Source organism: Varroa jacobsoni, unplaced genomic scaffold, assembly GCF_002532875.2.
Source record: "Varroa jacobsoni isolate VJ856 unplaced genomic scaffold, vjacob_1.0 scaffold_155, whole genome shotgun sequence".
Taxonomy (NCBI): Eukaryota; Metazoa; Arthropoda; class Arachnida; order Mesostigmata; family Varroidae; genus Varroa; species Varroa jacobsoni.
Genome location: NW_019213057.1, coordinates 125594 through 148618, shown reverse-complemented (window position 1 = coordinate 148618; position 23025 = coordinate 125594). Strand labels below are relative to the sequence as shown.

Here is a 23025-nt window from a genome sequence, read left to right as displayed (position 1 = left end):
ATCAGGAGATCTTTGACAGCTCCAACCTTACTTGTAACCTAAGGAACATTTTTTCAATAGAATTGTTCTATGTGACTAAAATTTGTTGACGTATTCCTTATAGGACATTTTAGTCTACCGTGGGCTAGCTGTACTTCGTCGCTGGTAACATAACTAAAGGTACTTACAGACATTGAGTACCAATATATATAGAAAAGAAACTACTATTTGATCTCAGCCATAAGGGATTATATTATATTAATTAGAATCTTTCAAGCAGATGAATTGGAGCAAAATGTCCTATAGAATACCTTGCGTTTTTCTCAGACCTGCAGTCAGCTTTTTTTTTTATAGGTATTCAATAGGCTAGTTATCATCAGTATATTGATCCGAACCGTAATAACTTTAAACACCTGCGGTAAGGGAAAATGCGTGCGTTATATATAGATTCTTGAACTATAATCATTCAAACTATGTATACATTTTTTTGATACGTTATATAACATTATTATGGATTTTAGTGTGGTTTAATACGGATACGATCCAAAACTGATAGGACTCAGGTAGCCAATATATTTCAATCAAATTTACAACAATAAGCCGTGATGATATACAACAGCATTCTTATTCCATGAAAAGCATATTAAACACATTCTGGTAAGTGTGTTAAACCTTAGATTTCTTTAATGCTCTATAGTACAATGCCAGATTCACTGATGTTACAAAAATAAGGCCCGTTTTTTCAGTAGAACGTGAACGCACAGAAATAGTTTAATGACTATTACGGTGCTAAAGAAGCATACGCGAATATTAATCTGATATCTTCATAATTCCCAGCTCGAACCCCATTGTCTCTATTATGAAAACGTTCAGCAGAGCAGACAGATATCTCTGAAGCGGGCACTTTGGCAGTTCAGACTTTAAATTCAAATCACAATAAGAATGAAGTGAAGTTACATTAAATAACAAATATGCTCGTGCGGAATCATTGTGGATACATGCAAAAATGTGTCCACTTAAGTACACCATAACAACGGAAGATACTAAAAGACACATTCTTCAAATTTAGACGGAACGCTCTGCATATTAATATCCACCCAACCTGTTATACAAATACCATACTGACATTACAAGCTAGGTAAGTAGTGCAGAAACCATCAAAGAAGTTAATGTTTTGGATGTTCCGCTTATGGTTGACATTATTACTATCAAGCTCTAGATCTGTCCATCAAAAGCTTTTTGTGAAAAGCACTCACATACGTTTCAGCAGAACTGTGCTTAATATAACCTTCCTATGTAAGCGCCTGAGAGTGGTGAGAGATTCAACATTTCACCGCACTCATTTAAGATCAGTGTTACAGATGCAGCACTGCTCCGACCACACTGAGAGTTCAATCTATCAATCTATCAACCTATCAATTATGCCGCTGAGACTAGCTTTTAAATATGGTTTGTGTATAAGAAAAAAAAACAAACTCTGCGCAGCCAATAATGCTTGACTCTTTTTAAAAAAAAATACAAGAAAACAGAAATGTGACACTGGAAACGGTATGTCTATGTACCCTATTTATAACGACCATTAACGTAATCCAGAGGATAGAAAAACAAGACCCAGTTTGCAATCAGCTTTTCGATTTGTGTTATGGAATACGACTACATTCAGTTGTTTAGGTGATTTTATAATAGAAATTACGTGCAAGTCTTCGAAGCAAAACAGCACGTAAACATAAAAAAGGCTACAGCTACACACAACCCTGCTTTAATTATTATCACTATTAAATCACATTTATTCATATATATTGTATATGTAAATGTATATATAGACAACACACGAGTTAGTATTTTAATGCTTAGCCTGTTGAAATATTTTATATAGGTAAGACCTAACGAGCTTTGACATCTCCCAAATCCTCAACAGCTTCTTCGTCGATCTCAGGCCACTTTTCTAAAATAAGGTCGTAGAGGTCATCTTTTACGTCACCTAAGAGTACGTCACATCGGAAAACAATCATAAATAATAAATTAGATGTGAGACAAGCCGGGTCCAACAAGAAATATTTCGATTACTTTAGAAAGAAGCAGCAGTTGAGATACAGAGGATTGAGACACTTATTTAAATAAATCAAAATGAGTCGAACAGAAATATTATTAAAACATGAAGCTGGAATAAGAAGTATTCCTCTTAATTAATATTCAGTTAAATAATTTAATGTGGATTTCGGCTCTTTTGCACGTAGACAAGCTCGGTGCAAAAAGTCTATTGAAATGCAACTACAAACCTCTAAGCGAAAAAACATCTAAGCTCAAAGTAAATATGAACCCATCCAAACGAAAAATGAAGTTCGTTCCTGCTTGTCCTCAATATATAGCAGCAATGAAGCGACTCTAAAACACGCTTTATAAATCCATTAATAGAAGAGGAAGCAGGGGAGAAGTAACAACACAATGTTGAGCAAACAATAAAAAGATAAGCTTACTATATTAACTTTAGTTATTTTTGAAATGTTTCCAGGCGCGAATAATGATTTTGTAAAGCAATACAATACAATACATAAAGATTGAAATTGAGTCCCATAATAAACTAAGAAATCTAAAAACTCAATTATATGCAAAACTATACAGCTTTTTGTGGAAATTGCCACACTTGCTGCAAATCGAAATTATCAATTTTTCAAAAAATCTTAAAGGATTGTTTTTTTAAGGCTAAAATAATAAAAATAAGATTTAGATTGCGATAACAGGGTTCTAAAACAGCCACGCAGTAATTTCTGTGTAGCAAACACTTATTAACATTAATTTATGGCAGTCTATGAGCGTAGGCAAACATGCGACAAAATTTGCCCCGTATGTAGCTTACATTGAGCAAATATGAAAAAATTATTCTACACTTTGGTACTTTCATAATAAATCGGAGTTTAATTATTGGTTTGAGGAAAAAATGAGCCACACCGATCAGATAAGCAATGCTACCTACGAAATAATTAATTTAAAAATACGTTTTCCAGATACAGTATAATTGCAGTTTACTTCATTAGATATTGTTTATACCTACTTGTATCACCAGATTACACTATTAAACAGCGATGTCATAATTACCCTGGATTACGATCTCGTCTTCCCCCGTGACCGAACTGCCGCAGGCGAATTTGTGTCCAAACAACTTAGAGGCCTCCTTTAAATCGATGTCAAATGTCGCCAGCCCCTGAATCACAGTTACGCTCTTTTTTTTGCCCCGTGCCTGGAGCAAACAATTCGAAATGAAAACGCAACGGCCAACCAGCGTTAGTATTATTGCAGTAGCTTAATCATTATATTGTTATCAAAATCATACTGCAATATTGGTTAGTGATACCAGCAATCATGCTACGAAATTTACATAATCATACGAGAAGCGATCTGGAAACACGTTTCATAAACATGTGGTCACTTCAAGCTTGCAAATAAACGAATCCTAAAAAACAGGAAACTGATTTTAATCACTGGATTATTACTCGTTTTCCAAATTAAACGACAGTACAACAACGTGCTTTAATGAAACAACTGCATCTAGCATCACACGCGGGATTTGTTAAAAGCTTTAAATGTTTGGTGAAATGGAATTATCAATAAATAAACATATGCTTTTTTCGGCACTTTAGTACAGCAGAAACTACAACACCAGTTGTTAGATTACTGCATATCAGATTGTATTTAAAACAATGCATACGTATTTGATGACAGTTAGACTATCCAAGAGACGCTAGGTCCAACGAAAGAAGCTCAGAATATGAAGTGGATCAGCCATCTTATAGGATTCTATAATGTGAACAATTTATAGGAACTTACAATTTAAATTCTTTTTAAGAAACAGATTTTTTTGAGCGTCAGAAACACGCCTGTGTCTAGTACTCAGGTAATCGGTTTTACGCTAGTTAGTGAACTGCAACTTTAGAAACACACTACAAAAGAATAGGATATTCGTATACATAGTTATGTAGCGTTATATGTGTATGTAAACATGCATGTACGAGGCATCGAAGAAAAATGGAAATTACCTGTCTACTGAGCTGAATATGGCGTTCTTTTTCGACCTTCTTTTTTGTTTTAATAACGCCCTTACCACCGCGTTTTTGGCGCTTTTTTTCTTCGTCACCACCAACTCCTTCACCTGTACCCCTACCTCCACCAGCCGCTCCCGATCCTCCGACGCCACCTTCGCCAACTAAAGTAGTCAAATAGTTCTAAATATTCTGTATTCTAATAAATCTTTTTTATATATATAAAATAAAATTTTTTTGATTTCCTGAAATCCTTTAGTATTTACGTTTATTCAAAAGAGATCCAAATGAAGAAAATATTGCCAAATCGTAGATAATTTGGCTCTTGTCATTGCACTTTGAAACAGAATTTTAACGTACCTTTTGTTTGTCCGTCACTGCCTGCCGTTCTTTCAGTAAGCTTCAGTCGTTTCTCAAATTCCTCTGGTAAATGTTTCTGCAGCCATTCCTGGCACTTAGAAGCATTTGAATAGTATTCGCAATATTCTATGGGCATTGAACATTCCCCACAGTACAGAACCTGTTAAAATGATAAATGCAAATAAACTCAAAGTAAAAGCGGCTACCAAAAAACGGCACAGCAGTACAATTTGGTTACATGATACGTTGTGTTAAATGAATAATGGCGTTGTTGTAGCTTCAACTTGTTAAAAACATCTGATACTGTATTTAGTATTGCTTTGGAAGTTAAATAAGTTGATGCCTCTTTATATAGTTAATAATAATCAAGCCTCCCCCTAGCAGTTTTTATACTCAGGATTTATATCACTTCTGTAATAAAATTGTTGAGAATAATAGTTTTTTCTATAAACCGTATACTTATTTATAATATCAGACGCTGAACACAGAAAATAAAATGGCGACACCCTTCTATACTGTCAAAAAAATAAAACATGCCGTATACTTAACGTGTTCAGTGTTACCACTGTTATCTATATAACCAAGAAATCCAGCTTAATACCATCTCTCGGAAATTTGTAAATAGTCATTAAATATTCTGCGCGATAAGCCTTAGTTATGTTACGTGCATAAATATTTAATACGTATTCGAATATATATCACATGATAAAAGGATTGAAAAATTGGCTCTAATTTGTTATTAATATGGAGAAAGTCCGAAGCTAACTTATTGAAGCTCAACTGAAGCAAAAGCGCATGCTTCCATCAAGTTAAAACACCGTTGACTGATTCGTTAGTGTTAAGATTTTGGCATCCACTCACAACTTATCAACATGAAGCAATAAAGCTTTGTAATTCATCTAGCCCACCTCAATTGGGTATTTGACGCCCGCGATGGGCCCAATTGGCAGAGCTGACATCGTTTCTGCCGACATTCGTTCCGACGGTTACGGAGCTTGCCAAAGTCAATAGCAACGCCACCGTTCTGGTGTTCCACGTGACCGGCGAAAATCCAGAAATACTACTAATACAATTTAACCCGCCTAGCACCAGTAGTAATCCGATACAACCAGCGAACATCTACGAAGGAAGCAACACCGAGAATCTGTTAAAAAATATGAACCACTACACATTCCAAAATTATTACGACTTTTACATCACGAAACACAACTGATCAGTCTGATTTCGTCTGTTACATAGAATGGTATGTTTATAAATACATATGCTTGCAACAGGCGCGAACTTCAAATTGTTCAATTTTCTGCGAAACTCCATCATGCCTAGCTTTAAGCTCCACTAGAACGAGCAGGTCAATCGTATTTTACACATCGCTTCCGTTGAAACACGCAAGTGAACGATATTTAAATGGTTTAATAAGGTCAACCACTCCACTTAGAAATCCATTTTGAGGTTACACGGAAAAATATTGGTAACCCTCTGTATATTATATGCACAACGTTCTGGCATACACAGCTCCTTTAATTCATAATGACACAACCTGCTGAAGATTTGATGAATGAGGTCGACATCAATAATCCATACACTTTCCGATTTAATTTAAGAGCGAGAAAAGTAGAACGGGCTAGTAAATGAAAAATACTTTAGCCTGCACACCCTCAATATGATTTATTAACAATTGGAATTTTTTGCTAACAAAATGAATGCTGGTCTTATCAAGTTATTATCTTCTTCGATTCATTTTGCGATTTCATTTGAGACAACATGTAGAAATGGCATTAAAGTAATGATAAACATCTTGATAATGGTAATAAAACATAAATTACAGGAATGGAAGGCTATTTCAGTATCTAGAGGGCATTTATGCAATGACAACGTATTATAATCGCGGATTACTGTATCGGTCTTCGAGCAATTTACCAATTTTTTGCCATCACAATGATATCTGTCATCCAAAGTTAGAATTTAACATCTTGACTGGGCTAATGCAAAATGGTGTTATGAACCGTTTCCTGTCTAAGCTATCAGTAAATATTTTATCCGTTTTAAGTACGCCTTTATATGTGGGAATGCGTAAGTTATGTGTATAGCTTTGTTTGCTTTGATACGCTAGGTAGGTTTTCATTTAACCAAACAGTTTTCATGTCCTGCTGTGGTAGAGCAGCTTTGGTAGCTTAACTCCAAAGCTATGTTGCTAAATGCAGAATAACCGAACTAAGCGAAAAAAATCCTACAGATGATTCTTTTTTGTGTTCTCCAGCCTCAATGATGACACCCATCGTCTCAACGTTGATTTTCTGTTGTTGTCGCTACAAAGAATTTTAACATGAGGCCTAGGAATGTAGCCTTTTTTTTACCGGATCTTGTTTTCCGTTGTCTAAGAATTTGGATTTTTGCTGCACTCTAAAAGCCTCTAAAAATATCTATTTTGATTCCATTTCCGTTCAAGCGTCAAAGCTAAATGCAGTAAAATATTATTGGACAAAACATTTAGTTTATGATCGCTACTTATGTAGCACGCTATAAGCTTACAGAAAAGGGAGCACCAGACAGTGGATTTTGTCTGTATTTGATTTTAAAAGAAATGCTTATCGGGAAATCGGGGGTAGAGGTTTCGTGTGCTGAGGAATTGTAAAAGGTAGAACGATTAATATATTTTTGTGTATAGTGTTACCTCAGCTACTGAATGCGCTGATAATATTATAGCAACTTGCACAACTACGAAACCTAAAATCCATACTTACAGTGAATAAAACTATTTTACATACGCTCTCAAATACTTAGACACCCTGAATATGGAATGGTCATTGAAGACCAACTCTGTCTTTCGGTTATGTCCTCTCAAAGATAAAAATGTTACTATGATCGGGACCTTCGTGGAGAATATCTCAAGCTTATTTTTTACGTAGCGCAGCACCGAGAAGCAAAAACGAGCCAGTGCAACAATAACCTACTATTCTTATATAGCTAGCAAAATAGCCGGCTTGGATTATATCGCGCACATTTCAGAAAAGGACATTGAAGGACCTGACGGTGCATAATCAAGTTGGTCATCGTAGAAAATATAGCAAGCACGAAGCCTTTTGCAGCTTGTGGCAAACTGTTGCTTCTTCCTTTTACTCCTCTGCCGTCACTAGACCGTTCGCAAATAATTTAAATACAAATGATAAGGAAACAAGATGTTTAATTATCTTGACTTTTTTTTTTATATTACGCACAGCTTTTTTGATTTTGTGGCTCCTAGGGAGGGTATCAGATGTCTACTGCTTGTCTACCTAAATAAGCAGAGGCAAAAGAAGCTCTCATTGCTCTCATAAATAGTCGACCTTCCTTCCTCCATGATATGGTGCATTTGGCTGCCACCCGCAATATTGTGCGTAAGTAATTACATCGGCAGTAAGTCCGACGGACAAATGTCTTTGGCCTAAGCAGCCTCTGACCGTGAATGCTATTGTTATAAATCAGCTGACACCTCTATAGGCTATGCTATCTCATGCAGTCACAGAATAATGAGTGTACTTCAATGATGTATGTGCGTTGCCTTTTAGTTGAAGAGCGTACTTTTTTAAAACAGACTTATCTGTTACTTAGGTGCACTTATCTATATCATCCAATCTGGAATTGTAGCGTAGGCGTGACATAGTGTAATCACTGTAACAACAACTATGAAGTGTATGTTTCGCGATACTAGGAGATAATGTGATGAAGGTCATAGCCGCACGAGAATATATCTTCAGTAATATAGATATTGAGAACAAAAGGAAATCGACTTGCGAATCACTGTGGAAAGCTGTACAGACTCATAAAAAAAACGTACAAGCTTCTCAATTGCTGTAGTATACGGAAGTTCCTTTGTAAAGGGTATCAGGTGCGAAGAGTTAACGAACAAACCGCTTAACCTTATCGGACGTTTTTATTACCCGGTATAGTAACACTGCAAATCTAATGCGATATATTTTGACCCATAAATTATTCGTACGTGAACCTTTTTCGCCTTTATTTTTCCTATAGGATTTTGCATTTCAGGTCAATTCTGTTCAGGAAAACGAAAAGAAGGCAAATCGTCACTTGACTGAGTATTTTCATATGTACATATGAAGAAAGTGGTTGTTCTCAGCAAACTCGCTAACCGCTCTGCTTCAGTCTCTTTTAACTGATACAACATTGCTGGCCCCCGAATGGAGTCGTGCTTAGAACATGCATTGGCGGCTTTTCGTTTAAACCTGCAGTAGAGTTTCGCTTTGTACGGTGCCGTTTACGGCCTTGACAAATTTGCGGTAAGTAAAATTACTCGTTGTCATCTTATTTCACATTTGAGGCAAGTGATAAGATTTTCATTATTTTTTTAGTTTCAATGTACTTTCCTCTGCGCTCTTCATCTGTAAGCAGTATCATTTATTCGGTGTCATCAGAATAACAACATCTGCACTGTCAACTCTACTGTCTTCCTTCTTGGCAGTACATTTTCTTTGTAAGTCGCCGTAAACTATCAGTGCTCTATGTGCTCAATAATACAATAAAGACACTTTACAAGACGACATAAAAGCAATTATGTTCAGTGATCTATTTTGATATTATAATGTGCATTAATAGTTCGGCGGCTTATGTCTACAAGACAGGATCAACAACACATAACCCAATCTTAAACTCCCCAGGATTTCTTCTCGAACGGCCAAAAAGTCAGACGCAAGCCGTTCAACGCGGATCATTACCATTCAGCAGTTTCCGATGCTCATATAAAAATCGTGAAAATCGTAAAAATTACTGAAATCAACCTCGATCGTGGTTTGTAGCTCTCCCCATGCATTAATATTGCTGGAGAGTTCTCTTCGTTTAGGGGGTCGAACACTTCTGCTCGGATGGCTTTCCAGTGCTGAGCACACCGCATTTTATCTGCGATCGATCCATTAACTTGATCTCTCGTAAATCGCTGGGTCGAATAGCCTTTCTATTCCGGATATTTGCGGGCGTAAATCTAGACAAGGGTCTTTTTCGAAACATTGTTCCTCCACATATTGCCCGTAATTTTGCTATCCTCCTGTCAGCATTGATGATCGGTACCGTTCGAACTCGATTATTCTTAATACCTTCTGGCTTAGAGTCCAGCTATAAGTAAAATCGGCAAAACGACTCCCGCATTTGAATGAGATTCGGTACATGTTGCGCTGTGCGGTAATGTCTTCGAGCAGTAAAGTTTTCGCAGTTTTCATGTTACTTTACTTAAGCATCCGACTGACTTGAAACTGCTGCAGACATTAAACGTCATCCTCTAAAATTGTATGGCTTCTCTGGGAATAGAAACGATAATTAATTTCCAAAAATTGAGTATTTGGCGTGTTTCACCGATTTTTTTTACAAATAGACCTTATCTGGTTTCTAAAGTGACTTACTGCAATTTTCAGGAACTTAATTTGTAATAGTTTATGTGGTATGATAGGATAACCCCAGTGCGGTTACGTTTTTCAAGGCGTGCTTCAATCGTACTTTGCAAATATTTCATTGAGCGACCCGCTTATGTTTCCCGAAAACACCACAATAATTAATTAACTCCTTCCATCTAGACGTTACAAAGAATACTTACGTTAGGTAAAGACGTCGATTTTTTAGAGTCTCTCCTCAATAGAAACACGGAACCGATATGCTCATGCTACGCTGCCCATTCGAAGCTTATATTGAAGCTAAAAGGCATCAGCCCTTACACTTAAGACGCATTGCATCAAGTGATGTTCGTCCTTATAAATGGCTAGGCAATCAAAGGTGTTCGATTAGTACAAATTTTAATAGTGAAGTAAATATTAAGATTATTACATTAACTAGTAAAAGAACGGTAAAGTGATAATCAGATGACAGTCTGATGAAGACTATCATATTATCACTGGATGATTCAGTGTGGGGAAAACTATACTAAATCATATTTCCTTGAAGGTGCCGCCGCATCGATGCTCAACAGCACCTATTTATACTATATATGTATAACAAACAATCACGTAATGTTAACTCGAGGATAAATAAGATATGGTAACCCTCTACCATTATTCCAGAGCATTTCCATCAACGAATATTGAACGCAGATAAGCATAGTTAGTTAAAAACGTTGTAGTAAAAGCGATTGGATCAATGCCATTATGAAGCATCGCATATCCAAAAAAAACCCAGCGAAAAGGTATGATGATACGCTCAAATAGCACACATCTCTTTTATCTTTGAATAAAGATAGTTCTTATTCCATGAATTTGTAAATACTCTCTTCTAATCGAAAGTAACTTTCATACCATCAGATGGTACACGTAAATATAAGGGATATTCTTGGTTCCGGAATACTTCACCTTGCTCGTTAAAAGCGTCGCGACTCAATTTTGGTCATGTGGAATTGCCGTACAAGAAACACGTTATTTAACTCGTCATTTGGGCGTCCCAGACACCTGATTGGGTTTAAATCTGCACAAGTCAGGAAGCATTCCAAAACAGACTGTCTCGAGACAAGGCTGATTTAAGTGAAGTAGTCCCTAAGTGTTTGAAGGCACGATCAAACTGCTACTAGCAAGAGTTCTTGACAAAGCCAAATCAACAACTACTAATAAATGAACGCAGGGAGGAAAAAAGTCAACCCAGTTCAAATGGGCTTATCCGCGTATTTGCTTATCTCAGCGTAACCACAAAATCACGTGTAGTATGGTTTTAAACGTTGTTTATTTTATCCAGCAACAAACAAGGATGAGTAAAGTTTAAAAAAAATTCTTTTTAACGGAGGCAAATTATTTATACCTGTTTTAAATATTAGTTATGCTCTAGAAATGTGTGTATTATTCACACAACGTCAGTAGCCGGGTAGAAAGTAATCACGGAGGTGGCTGTCAGATGTATATAGAGGTCGGAAAGCGACAGCATTGTTTCTGTTCTCTTGGAAACGCCATATGCATCTACATAAGGCGGAAAAAGGAATCTGAAGGGAAATTATCACCAACTAACATTTTCCTATTATCTTCCGCGATCTACAAACCGAGATTATTTATCATATAGTTTTGAATTAAATTACCCATTGTCGTGGAAAGTGATGCTAAAATTTACGAATTTTATTTTCGGTACGGGCACGTAAGACATACTCCATTTAGCTATGCTTAATGGCTAGTGATAGATAGTATGATTTCTCTAACAATGACCACGTGAATGAAGAGCCTATAAAACAACACAGCGTACCTGAACGCTTGTTGTCTCTCATGATACACCTATGTTCTGGATACGTCCAATCAGCGTTGTTAATCTTTATAATATACCGAAAATTTTAGATTGCTAGATAAAAGCAACGTTGCAGTTTGTGTGTTGGGCTTCATTGTACAATTAGGTCTCAACTAGTTTCAACAAGCTAATGTTTAATAAAGTTGGAGTCGATATTAGAGGATAAAAGTCGGTAACATGTCGACGCATGAGCAACATATATTGTACGTTTTTTTGACTGCGGTGCTGTGGGGTCTAATTCCACAACACCCGCGTCCTTCGATCCAACTGCCACACATCACGTATTCCTACCTGGATCGAGAGCATAAAACACGAAACTCTATCCGATTTTTACATATATTTGAAATGAAGGTTTCCAGTTTTCGTAGAGCTGTGTGTATATATATATATATATATATACATATACAATAAAAATGCTATCGAATTAGACCCCATTTTCTCGTGCTGGCTTAGTTAAAATTACGATACACAACTGAATATCTAATTTGCTGTAGTTCTATAGCTCAGCTGATTACAGAGAATTATTTCCTTTACCTTATCTTACAACAGATGATTCATACTATTTTTAGAAAGAATTAGAGACTTATTATCAAGGTTTAATATAGCCTGAGTTATTTTTGCACGATCTTACTTACGTTCAGCGATTCGCCACTCGAATCGACCCGAAAATAACCCGGAAGCCGGGAACTAATTTGTCGAGTTTTCGTAGCTTCATAATTGCATTTGCTGGTCGACCCATTATTTCACTGATCAATTTATAGAGCGTCAACAAAAGCGGTAGATTAGATGAACTTCACAGTTTGAGCCTATTCGAAACAGACGATGACAAAGATCGACACTAAACGTGAGCTAGTCACTTCGGGCCGCTTCGTTGTACGAATCGGCCCGAAGTTGCTCGAAGTTGAACGAATATATATATATATACACACATAGACTTGTAGCGGGGTCTGCCTTCACGACAAACCGTGCCACACATCGGGCGCTAAGGCTGCCCTGCAGGCCTTAAATAGAAAGTTTTGCGTTTACGTATTCTCCAGACCTTGCAACGACGGATTACCACTGGCGTTCTAATCATGAACGTAAGAAATTCCTAACCGCACGTTTAATAGTGAAAAATGTCCCAAAAAACTAGCAGACCAAACATTTTTGCCAAGAAGCTATAAATTCGTTGAGAAATGGAAGAAGATCATGGAGAGCGATGGCGAATAGTTAGATATGAAAAGTGACATGGTTCAAGACTCTAGTAATGCAAGTTGACAGCAGTTTCATTATTAGCAAATCACTAAGCTAAACCCAATAATACAGAATGATCCGTTCAAACACGGTATTTTTTTGTTATTCGCTTTTAAAATAATACCTAAACAAACACTGATATTTCAACGACATTCTTTGCATGTCCTAAAAATGTCAGTCTCAATAGTAAAAATGGCTTGAGAAGGTGGTGAATAGGATGAGAAAAGGGAATCTTGAAGACTTACGTCCTCACGGCCCTTCAGGATGGCGACGCCTTCCTGAAGGGCCGCGAAGTGAACAGCCCGGTTAGGCGTCTATTTTATACAAGCCCCTTTCTTTTGCTTTAATGATATTTTTAATCTGGAATTTATATTTATCACAGTCTTAAAGCAATAATTGTTTGGCATAGTTGTGTTAGCACGTGACTCGTTGGACTCTTGCTCAATAACGCTACGTAACTAACGCCTTACGTAGTAATTCAGAGGGTCAAAATCTAGGCTATTTGGCGAGCATATGTGCCTGTTTCAGAACGTGCTTAGATTCTCAAATAGTCAATTGTGCACTAACCGGCTGGTGTGAACCGTGCGCCATCTTGTTCTAAGAAGTATTGCTTTTCTTCAAATACTTCATATAAATACAGTGGCATAGAAGTTTATTATAAAGCACGGGTATTATTGGTGCTTTCGCGTTCTAGCACACGACATCGAATAAATCCTGAGGTTTTAACAGCCTCAAAAGATACAAGTTTGATTTTTACCAAGTTTTAGTAGACAGTCAATAACATGGCAGCCGTGCTCACATGAAACTGCTCCACTGACGACCTGATTGGAGCATATAGACTGTCAGAGCTCCGTATGTGGACGGCATCGATCTATGGCGGGTTTTATTGGGCGAACCGTGTATTTACGTCCGGGTCCGAAGACCACAACGTGTCCCTAAGGTCAGCAGGCAAATACGTTATACACTAAGTTATTACGAGGACGTTTGGCGGGGTATTCAGAGGTCTAAACCAACACAGAAGTTTCAACTTTATCCTTTGCTAGGCGTGTTTAGCAGTGTAAGCATTCATTAATATTATTTCACTTCTGTTCACTAAACACCTACATTCCCTACTAGATTATAAGGGGAGGAAAAAACGTTTCGGAGGGATTGGTTGGGGTAATGAATAAGATGGACAACGGCGAAGCGGAGCAATTAGAAAATACACAAGAGGAGGTGTGAAGAAAAGGTAGTTCATTGAGATGGAGAACGAAAAGAAGAGAGCACTAGCAGAGAATGTCCGTGTAAAATAACATAAACGCACGGTTCGCTTCGTGTTAGGAGCCAGCTGTCCGTTTGATGGAATGCCTAACGGAAATACAGGACGGAAGATTCCAAACATAGATGTCTCTAAACGTGAAACCCGCACGAGTAGCCTGCGTGTCTCTAGTAGAAACTTCCTCAGAGTCATCCTTATTCAATGTTTGTTGACGTGCCTTAATCCAGCCACGAAACAAGCCGCATTTTTCAGCCAATTTTTCTCAAGGTGCCATAAATTACGGCTTACAAGTTACTTGCAAACATATTTAAAATGTATTAACTCGTTATAGATAATAATGTCGTCGCAGCTTGGTCCCTTTAAGCAACGCTAAGGAGAGCTATTTCTCAATAGCCATTAAAAATCTGCTAAGGCAGATAAAAAAATACTGCCCACAAAAAACTCCTTTTATTGTACATCAACGACCTCGTATTACTATCTCTAGGCCGATATAACCTCCATCAAGCCCCGCTGTTGTCAAGAGAGAAAATGAAGTTCCACTGCGGCAGGCCGCATGCTGTAAGTGGCTCGCTCCGGCTCGGTAATAGGCTAATTGAATACGTTCATTTCTTCATCTACTTGAGAGCACTAGGCTAAGAATCAGAGGACGATCAAGTCAGCGGCACGTTAACGAGAAAGAGCAGAAAGCGCTGACAGCTGCTACCACAACAACTAAAAAGTGACAGCAACTTTCGCCGAAGACGACGCCGGGTCTTTAGAACTTGAAGGTGTCGTAAAGAGAATGTTCATGCGCCGTTTATTTAGGCACAACTCAAGCTCCGTATCTTGATTACACAAAGTCACTATTTTCCCTCTCTGTTTATTCCCCGTTATATATATACACATATTTAATGCATTATATCGGAAGAAACATTAATAAGACATACATTTATTGTTCTTGAGTACTTAATATAGTTGAAACTAATATGTGATTGGTTGTATCACCACAATACTTTCAGCTCCAGTTCACTGGACCGAAGAAAGTTGAATCATTGCTATGTAGACCGTATGTTGAAAGCACCAATCGTTTGAGCAGAACGCCAAAACGAAACCAAAATAATACAGTTTTTCGCGCCATTCGCCTATCACATTTAGTTCGGGTTGACCCATTCCATGCTGACTCAACATAATTGTACTTGTTGTAATTGGTTTCACTTATCTAGTATCGACAAGTATTTATCACAGGTGAGTATGATAAGTTTAAGGGTGTCGTCAATCAATTACCCAGCCTGAATACGTAGCGCTCGGTGCTATCGCGCCTAAAGATAGATATTCCCCGAGGTATGAAAAGCTTGTGAAAACGCAAGCTTACCTTCTTTTTGTAAGATCTTTGTCATATATAGGGTGTCCGAAGATCTATATACCATTTGAATAACTATAGTTTGAATTTTTATTAACATATCATTAATATTTGAATCGTTCATTTCCGTTGGGTTTCGTTTTTTAGCAAGTCTCTTTTGAATGGGGGCTAAATCAGATTTTTGCAGTAAATTTAACTAATCTGCATCCGTCAGTACACTGTTGAGAAATAATTGTCCAATTATTCTGTTACTTAAAACGCCACACCACACTAAGCCCAGATAAATTTACATGATGTTTTTACGTAGCATCTAGATTTACAGGAACATTGCAAGAACAATAGTGGTAATGAATTATATCCTAACATTTAAATGTAGTTTAACTTCTTCAAATTTTCTTTCCCGAATTCTGTGCATCTTGTATGCATTCAAACACCATTTGCAAAAGTTTTCTTCAGTCCGGGTGACGTTTATTGGTACCCCTATCATTGTCTTTTCTAAGATACATTAGAGATCTGTAGGGATGTTTCCCTACAGCTCTTTAATATATTTTCTTGGCTGCTAAAGCTTGCGAAAATCTTCTGAGTCTTCGGGAATAATATTTACGAATACCCTAAACAGTTGCGTCCGTTTTAGACTTATTACTTATCTGATTAACTATAATTCACATAGGTAGATTTGCTTGAAACCTTCTACGATATTGTATTTGTATGCTACATTTTCATACTTTTAATAGCATTTTAAAATAAATTTTGTTCATTCAAAAGCTAGTCCGAGTTCGCTAATTTTTCTCTAAATAATTACATCTTAAAAAGAACAAAAACTGTAATCTAAAAATTATAACATGTTGGACACATTTTCTAGGCACCGTGGCGTACATACGTTTCTTTTAGACTATCTTGCTTTTCGATTTGCTACTCCCGCCCTCTAGTTTGTCCTTCATCAATACAGTCAATAATAATGCAATCGTTACCTGTGATTAATTCAGGCGTTTATTAATTACTCATTTCGGAGATCTAATGATGAATTACCCTACCGATAAAAGAAACGCAGTTTCGTCAGACAGAGAGTTCGCGTTTTCGGATATCTCTTTCGACTTCGTGTGAGTATATCAACATAGTTTAGCCCATTACTAAAATGGTCAGACTTAGTCGATATTAACTAGATATTAAAACTTTCTTTCAAAAATAAAAAACTAATGTTTTTATTACACTATTATAGCATATACACCGTACATATATAATCTATACAGACAGACTAAATGAAATAACTGCTGGTGGAACAGGCCAGTAAGCCTTTATCGTATATGGCACGTACAAAGAGCTCACGAATGTCATTACACTTTATACTTCAGGAGTTTTTGCATTGGAACACAAACGTTAATGTTATAATTTTCCGTGTTATTACAGATATACTAGTTATTCCGAATAATATTTCTTCATGAAGGTCGACATTGAACTCGGGCAAACCCTACAAAATAATAAACCTTAAGTTTTCATAATCTCATATTTGAGCTTTTTACTCTTCATTTGGAGAAGAATGTGCTATTAAATACTAAATAAACGTACAGAAACAGCATAGAGGTAAAGGCCGAAGGCAACAAACCGATATTATGGCCCTAATATACATTACATCTAAATATGCTAAATTTCGGTATCATTAGAGCAAAACTCGAGGGTCCTCTCCAGACGCATTTTATTTTTTTTATATGAGGTAAGAAACTAACTATAATTATCTATAGGAATAACATCAAATAACCGCCAGTCATCGGATACAATTTTTATTAACACAAGACCCCACAATCCTCTCTGCAGTACAATATATATATGCAGCTTATTACACATTGAGCGCACTTGGTTACGCAACACACGTTTCTCAGAAATATACATTTGTGCATTTGATCAGCGCGAAAGATGCTGGTGGTCTTCGCGAGGTTTCTGAATGGGGCTACGACGTTGTTTTCAAACGTCGAGTATGAAAAAAAGTTATTGCCATCTATTTGTCAACGGGTTTGGCATCACGCTCCATCGACAAAAATTAAATTCGTCTTTTAAGGAAACAAATTACTTATCTAATCTCAACTCTTCCTAGCATAAAACTGTAGCAATTCGAAAAAAAAAACCAGCTCAATCCGATCACTCTAAAGGGTCGATTTAAGACAGACAAATAAACACATAAGCACTCGCCTTCAATAGATAGATTGTTATGTCGAGTGGCACCAGCCACGCTTGATGATGGTACTACCGTTAAACGTGCTGGCATGTCGAGCGTTCACCTCTTCAAAGCAGCATACTAAATGTATTAGATTGTAACACAAGTAAGGGCCATTTTTGTAATCTTTGTACTTCTACATTGTTTGGGTACTTCTAAATATGTCGTTCAACGAGTGTAAAAAATTAGGTCGGTTGTCTGAGACCTATGCGACCTAATACTTTATTATGAAGGCTGTCGTAAAACCACTTCTGAAGGCAGAAGAAGTCGTGAATTGAAAGGATCAACTGCACTAATATGACTATGGACAAGGACTTCAGATATATGAGGTTTGCTAAAAAATTAAGAGCCCGGTTGCCCTATAAACTGGGTGAACAGCACACAGAAACACAGCTTCTCAACATATCTTCCGACTTCGAGCAGTACGCAGCCAAAATAGCAGATTTCTACAAAGAATCTCTATCCCAAAAAAGCGATGATTTGGATTGGTGGAACCTGCAAGGCCTTATACGCTGGAAAACACTTAAAAAATAGGAAGGCCAACAAGGATCTGTATATATATGAATCAGTCGCATTAATTGAACGAGTTTACTCTACAAAAAAATATAAGTTAAATAGATAAGGTAAAATTATTTTCTTTACGACAATGCCAGGCTGTATATGGCAAACATTGTAAAAGCCGCCCTTCAAAACTTTAGTTAAAAAGTTTCACTGCACCCACCATATTCTTCAGACGGGTTATCATTTTCTCCGATCATTTTTTGATTAAAATCGAATTTTTTAACATCAAACTTTAAAATTCCTGGCAGAAACAAATAATTATGTTGATTGAGAGAAGGGAGCAGGTCATGGAAAGTAATATCAAATACGACGTATATATTTTTACTAGAGTTTAATTGAAACGCTGCGTCTTGCTAGATGAAAACCGGCCTTCTATGTTGCCAGTGTTTTTGATACGTATTTGACTCCGTTGTCAGTCTGGATTCATTCCAGTAGTTCAGTGTATTGCATATTCATCCAAACTTTCATGGTCAATACATTTAACCGACGTCCTTCATAAGCACTCGAACACTGAGATATGACTAGCAGAAGGGCACTAATTAAGGTATGATCCATGTTGTCCTAGTATACCCGAGTTGCCATTGAACCGTACATGTTTTTTATAAAAGAGTTAGGTTTTTAATTCAGTTTTGATTCAATGAGCTTCTATTCCTTTTCAGCCGTCAGGCCCAGAACGAGTTCTGCTTAGACCGTGATTGGGACCAATATCACACTCCAAGGAACTTAATGTTAGCTTTAGTTGGCGAAATTGGCGAACTCGCTGAAATATTGTACGTGGGGTATATATGCAGTATGTAGTGCTAGTTATACAAAGGAAAGGCATTTTTTGACCCATTTTTCAAGATAGCTTACGCCTCCTAGCGTTAGGCATGTAACCTTTTCTTGAGCTTAGTTGATTACCGTTCCTAGAATTATAAAAATTTGAACCGATGTTTGAATATAACAAAAAAATAGTTTGATAAATCTGATGATGTTGTAATCTACAATTGCAGACTTGCCACAGTCACTCTCTAAAATCTAAAGATAATTCTCTACGAGTTGAAGCTTTATTGGCTCTGTGTTAGGGTAACACACCGAATACAGGCTTCCTGGAAATGGTACCATTTTACACCATTTCCATATGGCCATAAACTGCTCTAGTAATAACTTCTAATTTCTTGCGTAGATGTGGAAATGAATCATGACTTTTCTCTAATCATTTTCAGCCAATGGAAGGGCGAAATCTCTAAAGGCGTGCCTGAACTGAGCTCCGATGAGAAAACGCACCTGGGTGAAGAACTTAGCGATGTCCTTCTTTATCTGATCAGGTGATACGATTCGCAAAGGTTGTATTTAAATAAGAGCAACTATTTCAGCTTTTTTTGCATGAGTTACACCTCTTCAATGTAACCTCCGTTTACCTCAACTACAGCTTGAATGAAGGCCTACACCGTCCAAGGGCTCGTTTCATGTTGGCAATGTTCGAAATTATGCGAACAGTGCTTTCTTGATAGCATGCATGAGCTAGTCAATGTTATTAAGCTGAGACTTGCTAGACAGTAATCCCGGGAGCTCAAACTTAGGTTACTCTGTGGCCATATATGCTTATTCCAGAACCTGTTTGAACTCTCAAGCAATCAATCCTGCATAAATTGGCTAGTATGAACCAGAGCGTGGAAGTCATATGGTTCCATATAAAATACTTTAGTTATTCATAGTCGCATAAATGTATGTAAAACACACTCCATGTACACGTCTTTATTTGTGGTTTGTTCTTTCCGAAAAAAAATTGGCCGCACAGCATCTTTTTTACACAACAGTACGTTCAGAACATGAGCATCGGCCAAAAATTGAGTTTTGCAGACTTTTCTTCTAGAACCTGAACAGGCAGGCGGTCGTCCTTGCGGTAGTTAATAAACGTTTTCTCGGTAAAGAAGAATCAATGTCCACCTGCTGCTTTTTTTTTGAAAAAATTGATGAGTAAACAACGTTGAGTGAATCTCAAGTTTTATACGCCTCAAAGACTATTTCTGTAATTTATTGACATGTGAAGTACGTGGATGGTCCTCGCGAATTATCAGGAATACGGTAGCCACACTTGCATTATTTTCACTAATACTATTATCAAACAGAAGATGTTTTTAGACCACGTCCATTAACTCTTCGAGTTTACACTGTTTTTTGTTGCTTCATTTGCATTCATAATTTGAGGCGTCGTACACTGTTGATTTATTGTAAAATTGGTATAAAACTATGATAAAAAAAACTATAGACCGTGTTTAGGTCGAAATTGAACCAAATATTTGTATATTTCAAAATAGTACTACTGGACTAAATGTGCTCCATTTTAATCGATAATTTCTGATCATTTTTTGGTAACACCATAGCCCTGTCACTGCAGAACTTTATGGTTACTGCGCGAAAAATTGCAAATAGTCCATTTTACATTTCTCTATTGAATCTGAATTAACGTTATTAATGGAGTTTTCCAGAGATCGAAACAGATGATACGTTTCTATCTGATGGTGCTATACGGCGGATGCATTGAAATTTCCCACTTAAGTTCTCTCACTTATTCAATTGTCAAGTAGCTAAAGATGTGTACGGTCCGACACTTATGCAAATTGATGCCATCTTTATCCGATAGTTCCGGTTGATTTTTCTCAATGACTTGTGGTCATCTTGCTAGGTCCAAATCAGTTGCTCTGTTAAGCGACAGTTGCTCATAATGAACGATTCCTTTCCAATTCCACAAAACAAAACCAATTCCTTCTTTTTGTACATTACTGTCGCATTTAATCCTTTTTTTCATTATGCGTAGGCTCTATAGATAGCTCAATTCATCGCATTTCTGTAAAGTTTCTCAAATCGAAATACGATCGAGTAAATTCTTTTGCATCAATTCGTGTGATACCCAAACATCGACCTTTTCTCGTCGCCAGCTTCCTTCAAATGGCTTGGAGCTTTTTAGTTGTGAACGTTTAGTTCTTTGGAGACATCATAGCTACTCATGTAAGCTCAACTTTCGCAATTATTTTATCAAGTTTTTTCGTGTTTGATCGATTTCTATGAGAAGTGTCTACTATATTGAAGTTTACAGAACGAAAACGGCAAGACAATTTTTGAGTCGTTTTTTGTTTCCGATAACGCATCTTGACCATGAACAGCACAATTTTTTAAGAACCTGGGCAGAATTTGTGTCTTTCTCACAAAAAAATTGTAAATATAGTGAATTTTTGTAGAAATTTCATTTACCTTCAAGCCGCTCTGTCGCGAGCTTGAATGACGACATTCCAACATTTGCTATTTCCAAATCTGATCCTTCAAATTATTGTAACGTCGAGTAGCAACTCATCTTACCCACGGTGTTATAAAATGTTTAGTACTTTTTCAACAACCTAGTGTATATATATATAGGACGGTGCGTTCAAATTGGGACGAACTCTGGCGGGCCGTTTGTCGTAACGAGCATGCGTTTATCCGCTGGTAAGCAAGAGGTCAGTTCTTTCTAGAACAAGATAACACGCTCATCGTGGCGTATCATTTCTGGAATTTGAGCAAACATCAGCTATCATTTAATTTTTCTTCACGCTGGAAAAATCCCCATTAAAGTTGATTTTTATCTTGCCCGAGATAGATAATCTACGCTATTGCCAGTTTTCGTGCAGGTTCCCAAAAACCCAAAAAAAAAAACACCCATGAAACAAACTGGAACATCCTCAATAAAAACTAAATTTAAAGTGCTGAAAACCAGGATGGCTCGGAAAGCCATTACTGATACACTTGGGCTTTTTCACACGAAATTTAACGGCACTTTAAGCATATCAATTGCCAAATAATTCGTCTACGTAAGCTCCAAAGTTCAATATTTTCAATACTGTTTGTGCCCTCTTAATTTTTTAATCATTTTAAGCTTATGCATTGTTGGTACCTTGTCTGTTGACATAATTTGATTCCGCTGGAGACATTTCCTATGTGACATATTCGGGCATATATACATTAATTACTTTACAGCTAGCAGTATCGATGCGCAGTTAGAACTGAAAAATTATTTGCAGATTAAAGAAGGAATATTTATATTAGTAGTGTCTTGAATCCTAAATTGGTATTTGCCTGCTAACATTAGGAATAAGTGGGCGGTGAAGGTTCACATCGGGGCGTAGATACACTTAGTTTCGTGCTAAGAACCAGCCATCCGATTGAACGTCCAAAGGCGGTACCGGATATCTCAAAATATTTGGTTTAGGTGTCAAATTGAAGCTGCAATGGTGGCGAATGATGGCTAGATTATACAAGCATGATAATCAGGAAAGAGAAATAGCACAGGCAAAGACATTTTGTTGAAGTATCTGGTTCTGTTTCGATACAGTGTTTGAAACGAGGCAAAACAATTTCAATGTGAACGCCCAACACTGAAGATGTATATATACCCATTTAACTCACTACTCATAAGAATGTATTATTGATTTACAAATTCACAGCGACTTGTAAACCTTCCAGTGTCACCAGTTTTCTAGCATAGGCTTTACTTTTAAGGTGTACCAGTAAGAAAAAACGACTGAGGTCAGATCAAGGGCATAAGCAGGATACTCCGAAAAAGCCCCTCAGTCCAACCCATCTGTTTGGAAAATTCTTGTCAAAATATGTTTATATATGATCATGATAGTAAAAAAAAAAAAAAGGTGTTAAAACTGAAACTCATCATCTTTATTAAGGGCTTCCGCGGTAATTTGGATTCTTACAATAAATACAACTAATGCACCAGTCATTGCACTGTCAAAAATAATGGTTCGGTAAAAAAAAGACAATGTACGTGTCTTTTGGGATAACCTATATA

At 37.0% G+C, this 23025-nt stretch overlaps 2 protein-coding genes and 1 long non-coding RNA gene across 4 annotated transcripts in view; 1 reads left to right on the top strand and 2 right to left on the bottom strand.

The window, feature by feature from the left end:
* Window positions 1-1737: 1737 nt before the first annotated feature.
* Window positions 1738-5611, bottom strand: DENR (density-regulated protein). Of its 2 annotated transcripts, none has more exons than XM_022850102.2 (5): window positions 5285-5611; window positions 4377-4536; window positions 4014-4180; window positions 3076-3217; window positions 1738-1960 (listed from the first exon to the last, which is right to left on the bottom strand). In XM_022850102.2, exons 1-5 carry the CDS (start codon window positions 5348-5350, stop codon window positions 1863-1865), a joined length of 633 nt encoding a protein of 210 aa, XP_022705837.1. In that variant the 5' UTR covers window positions 5351-5611; the 3' UTR covers window positions 1738-1862. The 2 variants fall into 2 exon arrangements, with proteins under 2 accessions (XP_022705837.1, XP_086828485.1); XM_086972359.1 differs by lacking the exon at window positions 5285-5611 and adding an exon at window positions 5238-5256.
* A 3020-nt stretch (window positions 5612-8631) lies between these two features.
* The window catches only part of LOC111270085 (dCTP pyrophosphatase 1), an 18064-nt gene continuing 3670 nt past the window's right edge, over window positions 8632-23025 (top strand). Inside the window, exons 1-4 of the mRNA XM_022850111.2 lie at window positions 8632-8650; window positions 16426-16539; window positions 18869-18979; window positions 19415-19516. Coding sequence (XP_022705846.1) covers window positions 16457-16539; window positions 18869-18979; window positions 19415-19516 — 296 coding nt within the window. The 5' untranslated portion in view covers window positions 8632-8650; window positions 16426-16456. The remainder of the gene's footprint in view (window positions 8651-16425; window positions 16540-18868; window positions 18980-19414; window positions 19517-23025) is intronic.
* On the bottom strand, window positions 8965-12467 carry LOC147753858 (uncharacterized). Its single transcript, XR_015314867.1, has 3 exons — window positions 12245-12467; window positions 9955-10116; window positions 8965-9661 (listed from the first exon to the last, which is right to left on the bottom strand). It is a non-coding gene; the product is annotated as an uncharacterized LOC147753858 (long non-coding RNA).